The 9,630-nt window shown below is 39.3% G+C and overlaps 1 protein-coding gene across 7 annotated transcripts in view; it reads left to right on the forward strand.

Annotated features, from left to right (window-relative positions):
• Window positions 1–1,377: 1,377 nt before the first annotated feature.
• Window positions 1,378–9,630, forward strand: part of LOC111328838 (uncharacterized) — a 12,425-nt gene continuing 4,172 nt past the window's right edge. The window contains exons 1-4 of one of the 7 annotated variants that reach the window (XR_016000566.1): window positions 1,378–1,466; window positions 3,016–6,564; window positions 6,818–6,903; window positions 7,232–8,081. Coding sequence is in view for 3 of the 7 variants with exons in the window: in XM_022933371.2 (XP_022789106.1) it covers window positions 3,055–6,558 (3,504 nt within the window). In the remaining 4 variants the exon portion in view is untranslated. Of the gene's footprint in view, window positions 1,467–3,015; window positions 8,082–9,630 lie in introns of those variants that run through there. The other 6 variants (XR_002694650.2, XR_002694651.2, XM_022933371.2 and 3 more) reach the window with 6 other exon arrangements.

Genomic DNA, 9,630 nt, shown 5'->3' on the forward strand with positions numbered 1-9,630 from the left:
TTCATACATATGTTTCATATGTTTATTGTTGTTTGATTTATCATCTACGGGTTTATGTCGAATTAATTTGATGGCCTGCTCCCAGTTGGCTTGTTAGCTCAATTGGTAGAGCGCTGCACTAGTATCGCAGAGGTCAGTGGTTCGAATCCCGTACAGGCCTGAAATTTTTTTCAGGTCTGATTTTCACTATTGCTCAAATAGTGCTTTACTGCGAAGGATCGTGCACATATACGTTTCATAACCGCAGTTCATACATATGTTTCATATGTTTGTTGTTGTTTGATTTATCATCTACGGGTTTACGTCGAATTAATTTGATGGCCTGCTCCCAGTTGGCTTGTTAGCTCAATTGGTAGAGCGCTGCACTAGTATCGCAGAGGTCAGTGGTTCGAATCCCGTACAGGCCTGAAATTTTTTTCAGGTCTGATTTTCACTATTGCTCAAATAGTGCTTTACTACGAAGGATCGTGCACATATACGTTTCATAACCGCAGTTCATACATATGTTTCATATGTTTGTTGTTGTTTGATTTATCATCTACGGGTTTATGTCGAATTAATTTGATGGCCTGCTCCCAGTTGGCTTGTTAGCTCAATTGGTAGAGCGCTGCACTAGTATCGCAGAGGTCAGTGGTTCGAATCCCGTACAGGCCTGAAATTTTTTTCAGGTCTGATTTTCACTATTGCTCAAATAGTGCTTTACTACGAAGGATCGTGCACATATACGATTCTTCGGAAAGTTAAAGAATGAAACTTTCTCCCCATCTGAATTGCGATGGCCCTGAAAGGTACAATGAGGAACACAGCAGTGTGTAGGCATTTACAAAAGCAAAATGTCGATAAGGATTTCGAGAAAATCCTTGCTAAAAAAGCGTACAACGAAATGGCGATGGCTGACCGACCTCGTTTTGGTGCAAATTCGTTACCAATCCCTACAGAAGAATGCTCGTTTTGCATAGCGTGTAGTGTAACAAGGGAGTCAGAGAGCCTTGAGGTAAACTATGTTCAGAGCTCTTCCATGAACGCTCTTTCAAAGATGTTCCGAAGGCTCATAAGGAAATTGGAATGAAAAGTAATCTCTTAACCAACTTTGAACCCAATCCTAATTGGGACCCAAGCACACACATTGTGTTGAGTGAACAATGGGACTTAGGAAAAATAAGAGCTCACGGAAATCCTACTAAAATGTTTTTTTTTTATCACGGCAATTCTAAGTCTTGCGTTTAAAAACTGCTTCTTTTTTTAACACATTAAAGAAATAGAAAAGCGGTAAAAACAAAACAAACAAAACAAAAAAGACAAGCAAGATAAATTCCAAATCTGGGTTACAAAGTCCGGATGCGGATCACTAACTTCAATCAGTAAACAATTTGCGCAAGCTTACATGAGGCACTTATCGATATCGCTATATCAGCAGTTGTTATCTTGTTCCGGTTTTGCTAAACTCAACGCGACGATATAAGCTGGTAAGTTAGGTTCTCTAGCTCTAGCATAGTATTTTACGTAGATAGAGCGATGCAGATACTTGGAAACATTTCTAAATAATGAGCCTCATACGGGGGTGCAACTTAAACTTCTTTGTGTGGTACGATTTTAAAGAGAGAGTAAGCCTATAATACTCGAGCGATGTCACTGACAACACTAATTGTAAACCTTACTAATAAAGAATTTATTAGTTCTTAATATATAATGCGATGTATTTAGCCAGATATGGTTAACTAAACGAAATGTTCGATATAGGTTACGAACTAGACTTTAGTTTCGTTTCAAATGTCGATCTTGATCACAAAGTTTCCTGCTTAAATCTGTTTGTATTGAGTGAATTCAAGCGCAACCAAGTTGATCGACTCCAATGCATTGGTGGACTTGATAAAATTGCTGCACTTAATGAAAGCGAAGTATAGCTTCAATGGCACACGATTTTTGTTACATAGAAAGACGTCTCGGTGATGTTATCAAGTCAAATTGATTTACTTTAACACTAAACACGAATTCATTCGCCCACATCATGAGACCCTACAGGGAGCTAGAATGTTCCGCCTTTTTCTACAAATTTACTCACCAGTGCCGAACTTTTCGTATATTGTTTCGTTTTTCTATTAAAGGGTGTAACAAGGTTTACTGACGCAAGAACTGAGATTAAAGCATGATTTTTATGAATCTGAACCATGCTACAAAACAAATCAGTGACGAATGACTTTCCCAGGAACAAATGTTGATCCTGTTCGGCTTTGATTTAGTTTTATGCCTGACTTGAACTTTCTCAAGCTTTCTCAGTCAACTTTGCATCAAATATGTTCGCTTGTTTGTGCTATTTCGAAATTTCTTTGGGGTGAGTTTCTAAAGAAACTGTAATGCGACGGTGGGGGTATTAGGGATGATTTAGTTCTATCAACCGAGTTTATAACGTAAATTAGCTTTAGTATAGAGTCTTTAAAGCTCACGTTATGAGCATTAGCACTTAGTCAAAACGATGAAGTGTTTTGCGCATTAGCCCATCGACAGAGCGACGAAGCGTCTCGAGTAATAACCCTTCGTCAGAGTGCAGGGCTAGTGCTCGAAACGCTTCGTTGCTCTAAGGAGGCTAACGCTCAAACGTGAACTTTACAAACTATTTACGGTGGCCAATTTACGCCTTTAAACTCAATTGATAAAACTGAGTTATCTCTTAATTTCATTTGGAATTCGTTTACTTGGGGGAAATGGAGTTCATTAGAAGGAAGTGATATCCTGATCATGAGCCAAGAGATAGAGGGCGGAAAACGAAGATGCGTCTACAAATAGACAGAGTTATAAGGCTCTCAAAAATTCGGATAATTCGAGATAATTTATAGTCCATAATCTTGAGCTTTTTTAGTGTTCACGTGTTAAGATACAAACTGTCCTAGTTGAACTAATCTTCAACGCAAATATCATTTATGTTCAAGACAATTCATTTCACGGAAGAAGTTAACATCATGCTCGCCTTAATGTGAATACCTCAGCCTCATTCATTTCATTTTTTTCGTTTGATAGATTGAATGCGAAACAGTGATCGAGTGAAGCAAAGCATAAATGGAGAAAGCGAAAGCTGAGATACACCAGGCTCTTTTTATCGGCATCTCAGTCGCGTCGGTTTTACTACAAACATGTCGATACAGAAAGGCTATCGAGTTGTTGGCTGAATGCTTAGAGTTTCTTAACAAAAACGCTTTGAGGTCAGATGCCGAAACATTGAAGTGCCTCTCAGCCCTTGCTTACAGCAGGTTATCACACATTTATTTCCATATTGGAGATTCTAAGAATGGCTTTAAAAACAGAGAAAAGGCAAACGCTATATATCCCCAGATAGGTGACAATAAAAGTTCAGCTGAATGTCTCGGTAAGCCTAGTAATAGACACACACCTAAGACCCACGACTCGCAAGATAATGGAGAGGATGAAGAAGTTGATGAGGTTTTATCATCTAGGAATGATGGAGACAAGGTAAAGGAAGCAGGTGTTCTTAACATGCTCAGTAATTTGGCTCTTTCTCGTTTCGAATACTTCAGAGCCAGACGCCTTTTAGAAAGATTAGCTGAACTGTGTGGCGAACTTGGGGACAGGAAGAAGGAGAGAGTTGCATTACATCGTCTCGGTGATCTGTATAAGTCACTTGAGGAATATGAACAGGCTCAGAAATACCATAAAAAGGTCCTGCTAATGGCGGAGGAAGATGAGGACACCTACATGCAAGGGGTGGCCACTGGCAGGCTTGGGACGTTATGTAAATTACGCGGTGATTATGTGCAAGCAAAACGCTTGCGGAAGAAGGCACTCGAAATTAGTGTGAAAATCGGAGACAAGGAAGGAGAAATAATTGATAATAGATTCCTCTCTGGTATTCTGCTCAATCTTGGTGAATTCAAAGAGGCTCGAGACTGCTGCCTAAAGGCATTAACTCTTAGTAAAGAAACTGATGACAAAAACCAAGAGGCCTCAGCTTACAGCGATCTGGGTGATGTCCATAGAAAGTTGAAAAGCTTTGAAATGGCGGAGCACTGCTACAAGAGAGCGATAGAATTATACGAAGAAACTGGTGACTTAGAAAATGAAGAAAGTGAAAACAGTCGACTTGGAGATCTTTACCATTTTCTTTGTAAGTATGACCTGGCACTTAAGTGCCATGAAAGAAGTCTTATCATTGAGAAGCAAACTGGTGATAAAAGAGGAGAAGCTACGCAATACTGCAACCTTGGAGCTGCTTATAAAGATCTGGGAAATCATCTCATGGCTAAGGAATGTTGTGAACAGGCGCTTGCTATTAGCAGAGAGTCAAAGCACGAAAGAGGGCAAGCAATTAATCTTAGCAATCTAGGAACTGTCTATCAACATCATGGTGACTACAAAACGGCGTACGAACTCCACCAAAAAGCACTGAACATTAAAATTAAAACTGATTACAAAGCGGAACTAGCTGCTGAATACCTCCACCTTGGAAGTTGTTGTGCGCGTCTTGGCGAGTATGCGAAGGCAACCGAGTTTTTGCATCTAGGACTTGACGTAGCTAGAAATATTGGCGATAGTAATAGTGAGTCAAATATCCTGGCCAGTTTAGCATCTATAGAGGGAATCATTGGCGAGAATGAAAACGCAAAATCTTATTATGGAGAGGCACTTCACATCAGCCAAGAAGCTCAAGATGTGAGACAAGAGGCAATGATGATGTGTAACCTTGGAGTTGTTGCTCATTCTCTTGGTGATATGCCTAAGGCCAAGGAATTGCTTGAAAGATCCTTACGGATAATGAAACAAATTGGAAATAAAGAGGGAGAAGGTACTGCTTTGTCATGCCTTGGAATTATTTATCATTCACTGGGCGAATACCGTAAGGCAATAGAATACAGTGAAAAGGCTCTTTCTATTTCAAGAGAATCAATTGACAAAGAGGGAGAGATGGCACTCATCGACAACTTGGGACAGGTTTACCTGACTCAGAAAGAGTTTAAGAAAGCATATGAATGTTTTACTAAGGCTCTGTCAATCGCTTTAATGCTTAAGAATTCACGAAAAGAAAGCCATAGTTACTGCAACCTAGCGTTGCTGTGCTTTTTGCAAAAAGATTTATCAAAAGCTTTCTGGTATCTCTCAGAATGCATTAAGGCGCTAGAAAAAACGTTGGTATTACACGGAGAAAGCGAACATTTTAAGATAGGCTTTGCAGACCAGCACAACAATCCCTATCGATTAATGGTTGTTGTCCTCCTTAAACTAGGACGTGTTGAACAAGCTTTGGCTGTGTCAGAACTTGGACGTGCACGATCATTGGCAAAGCGAATGGAAACTCAATATTCAGCTCAGCCCTTACCTGGTTTTGATCCTTTTCAATGGATTGATCATAAAAACGTTGTCCGGAAAACATCCTGTACTTGTCTGTCATTTTGTTTTTTTAACGATGTTCTTATTTGCTGGATTTTAAAGGCTAACATGAAGACACCTTGCATAGAGCTCGAGAATTTAGCGAGACAATGGGTTTCAGCATACGGTCAACCTAAAGATACCTCCATTCAAGACAAGTTGAAGGATCTGGCAAATGAATGCTACAGAAAGTTTTCGCTTTTGTCAGGAGAACGATGCGAAGATCGGTATTTGGTCCTTGATGATGTAAATTCTGAGGCTAGATCGCCAACCAAATCTGAAGGAAGCCTACAACATCAAGAGAGTTGCAGTGCCTGCCAAGTCAAGGAAAGGAGGAATGAAGGAGTATCAAATAAAGAACCACCCCTCAAAGAGTTGTATAATGTCACCATCGCTCCAGTGGCCGATCTATTTGAAGGATCTGAGATCGTTGTTGTCCCTGATCGTTCTCTGTACAGAGTTCCATTTTCTGCATTGATGAACGAAAAAGGAGAATTTCTAGCTGAAAGGTTCAGGATCCGGTACACTCCATCTTTGACGACTCTCAAGCTGATCCAAGACAGTCCTGCAGATTATCACAGTGAGACAGGAGTTCTCCTTGTTGGCGATCCTGATGTTGGTACACTTGATCGATTACCATGTGCTAAAGAAGAAGTTGAGATGATTGGAAAGCTTCTTAATGTTCATCCTTTAACTGGTAAAGAAGCTACCAAGGAAGCGGTTCTACAGAGGATACACTCTGTAAGTCTCGTTCACATTGCGGCACATGGTGAAGAAGAGAGAGGTAATATCGCATTAGCTCCATCCAACCGTGAGAAAGATGACTTTCTGTTGACAATGGCCGATATCTCAGTAGTCAGATTGCGAGCCAAGCTTGTGGTGCTCAGTTGCTGTCACAGTGGAAAAGGCCACATCAAAGCTGAAGGAGTTGTAGGATTAGCTCGAGCCTTCCTAGGATCTGGCGCTCGCTCAGTGTTGGCATCTCTCTGGGCCGTGGACGACGAATCAACAAAGGAGTTCATGAAACATTTCTACGAACACTTGGTGGATGGGAAAAGTGCCAGTGAATGTCTTCATGAAACCATGAAGTGGATGAGGGAGAACCCTGGGTATTCGGAAGTTAGAAAGTGGGCACCATTCGTGCTGATTGGAGATGATGTGTCAATCAAATTCGCCAAATGAATATAGGTAAGATACATTTTACAAAATGAAGGGTTAGGCCCGCTTTAGGCCGGCTCAGTAAAGGGCTAAGTTGTTTTCACACGTAGTGAAATGCGAAACTATATTCGAGAATATTCTATTACTTGATGTTTCGTTTATTAAAAAGGCGTTGCCTCTCACTGATAGATGTATTTGAAGACAAGAATCGTGATCGACATCAATTCTATACAATTATTTAAAAGCGTTGGGTTATTATGTATCAAACCAGTTTTTTCAGCAGAATCGAAGTGAGAAGGCCTGCCTATGATCTGTTAAAAGAATCCGCTAACCTGTAAAAATCGATTGCTGTAAAGACCCGCCACAGAAGTAAGTTTACAGTGCATTGACGTTTTCTGAATTTAGCTACGCGATGAAGACTTGATTTGCGTTTGTTCTGATCGCGAATCATAATTATATTTCTTTTAGATCGAATAATTATCAAAGCTTGGCTTGATACTAGCGGTTTTTGGTTGTTGATTCACCCAACCAGTTCCTAAATGGAAACACTGTAAAAATCACCATGACATTACCAATTCAGACAGGGACCGCGCAGAGGGAGTGGCTGGTGGGGCTTCACATCAAACTTCCCCCCCTTCCTTCCACTTTTTTTCACTAAAACTTGTTCTTCTAAGCATGCCCCCATCCTCTTTTTTAGTGGCCGACCGACCTCCAGCCGCAATTACCACGACAGACAGCACTTTTTCAAATTTTATTGCAATAGAAGACGAAGAAGGCGAGAGTTAGAAAGAATTACTACACAAAATGACTTAAAATTTTTGGCAGATGAAGCTCACCAAAGTTAAGTTACAAACCTCACTAGTACAAATCGTGTCCAGAATCCTACCCGTCTTAATTACTTCACTCTGTATGAAGCAGTTTATGAGAATGAGTTCACCAATCGACTGACAAATGACTCCTCTTGAGTTGGACCGAGAAGTCAACGAAAGGTTATTGATAACAACAAAAAAAAACGCTTTCAAAGTATGCCTGCCCCATTGCAACATATGAGGAAATGTAATTTCTGACGTTTGAGTGACATGGGAACGAAATAGTCAGAAATTAATATTCTGACAGCACTTTGAAGAGGTTCGCGTTGCATCACGGTAGTTTCGTATTATTTAAGCGTTTCGCGGGAAAATTTAGCCATTCTAGGTCGGTCAGTCCCAGGTTTGACCACCTTCTTTTTCATATTTAATGTAGTTTTGTTTTACAACTCTCTGTAAGATATCACTGCTGTCATTCAATTTTCTGTGTGATTGGTAGTGTAACTAGGTTTATTTTAGTTACCCTTTCCTCGGGGTACAGTGCTGCTGTATTAGATGAGGAATACGTTTCCACATATTTTTGGCCACTTCTAAAGAGTGGTTTTTTTAGTGGTTTTTCGCACAGGCTATTTTTGTATAATCGTCCAGTTTCAGTGAATATTTGCAGTACATTGCAGATTGTAGAAGGGTGCGTATACTACAAGACTGACTGACTCATCCTAAATAAAATTTCACATTGAATATCTCGCCTGGGTGTAGTCAGAATCATGAGGAAGCAAAGGTGTTTTTTCGGAGACGGAATTCTACTTTTGTTCGTTGTTTTTTCGTTTGTTTTGTTTGTTTTGTTTGTTTTTTAAGAGAGAGAGACTACTTTATCACTGAAGGAGAGAACCCCAGGCGTCTCAACACGGTAGACTGTTAACGATACTGTTAAGAAGGGACTCAAAAAGGAAATACAAGTTTAGCTGAACCTTTCGTACATTTGAGGATATTTTTTTAATTCTATACAGTGAAATATATGAAGTTCATATATTTTAGATACAATGAAATATATGAAGTTCATATATTTTTTAATTCTGTAGTGTTTAATCCCTATGAGTTTTACAAGACGCGTACCCTCCATTTGAGAATATTTCCGTACTATGTTCAGAAGTGCAGCTCAATAGTATGCTTAGAACTGCAAATTAAAGACGAAAACAGAGAAGAAAAATCCGGTTTGAGACGAAAAAGAAGACAAAAAGGGAAATGAACGTAACATAGTGAGTGTGAACTGCTATACTGATTTGAGGGTCGACTCTCATGATAAATAAACCTCGTGTGCCAAACTAAAAAGTTAAAGAGGCAAAATTCGTTGATCATTCACCTTACATAAAAACTTGAAAAGAGTTCTTAAAAAATTAAAAACTAGGCCTTGAATTATTCAAGTCCGTTATTTGTAAATGATCCGGTTTAATCTTCTATCTACTAAATACCGACTAGATCCTGGTTCTTAACCTTGTCATAAATATGTTCTTAGCTTTAATATCATAAAGAGACTCATTCCATAGGAAGATTTAAAAAGAGATTTTTTCTCGCAAGGTATTTTACCATAACTTCGGGTTTGAAGCATTTTTGACATGCCAATTGGGAACACCTCAGTCGAGGAACAAATGAACTTTGAGAAGTAATCGAAATTTTATCGCTTAGCTCAAGATTTTACTCTAGTAATTGATATCAATAGCGACGGCTTCAGACCCCCCCGCGCATGCTATCGAGTTCAACTCCTCCGAGTGGTTAGCATCCTATTTCTCCTTCATCATTAAGGTCAAGAGGATTGAGGAAATGATCACTAAAGAAAGGTGCATAAAGCTTATAATCTCTTGTCATTATATAAAGGAGCTCTTGATTATTTCACGAACTCTCTTTAACAGCACCTCAGGAAATGTACAGAGAAGAGTATGGAGAATATGCATACTGATATTAGGGTGTGAAAGGTTAGACCTTTAGGTCAAGCAAGAAACTGGAGAATTCGCGTCGCGTCCGAGTCATGTCCAGATTTGCGCTTTTTCGCCACCTGAACTATGATATAAGGTTTGTGTGCTATTGAATTAAAAAAAAAACTTGTGTGCTGTTGAATTAAAAAAAACTCTCAATAATGATAATAATGATAATAATGATGATAATAATAATGATAATAATAATAATAATATTAATAATAAAACAAAACAACACCCAGGATACAAGATCTCACAAGTAAACGTCATTATAGATGTACTTGGAGGATGGTCTAAAGCTATGGAAACTGAAATGA

This window comes from Stylophora pistillata, chromosome 4, assembly GCF_964205215.1.
Source record: "Stylophora pistillata chromosome 4, jaStyPist1.2, whole genome shotgun sequence".
Lineage (NCBI taxonomy): Eukaryota > Metazoa > Cnidaria > Anthozoa > Scleractinia > Pocilloporidae > Stylophora > Stylophora pistillata.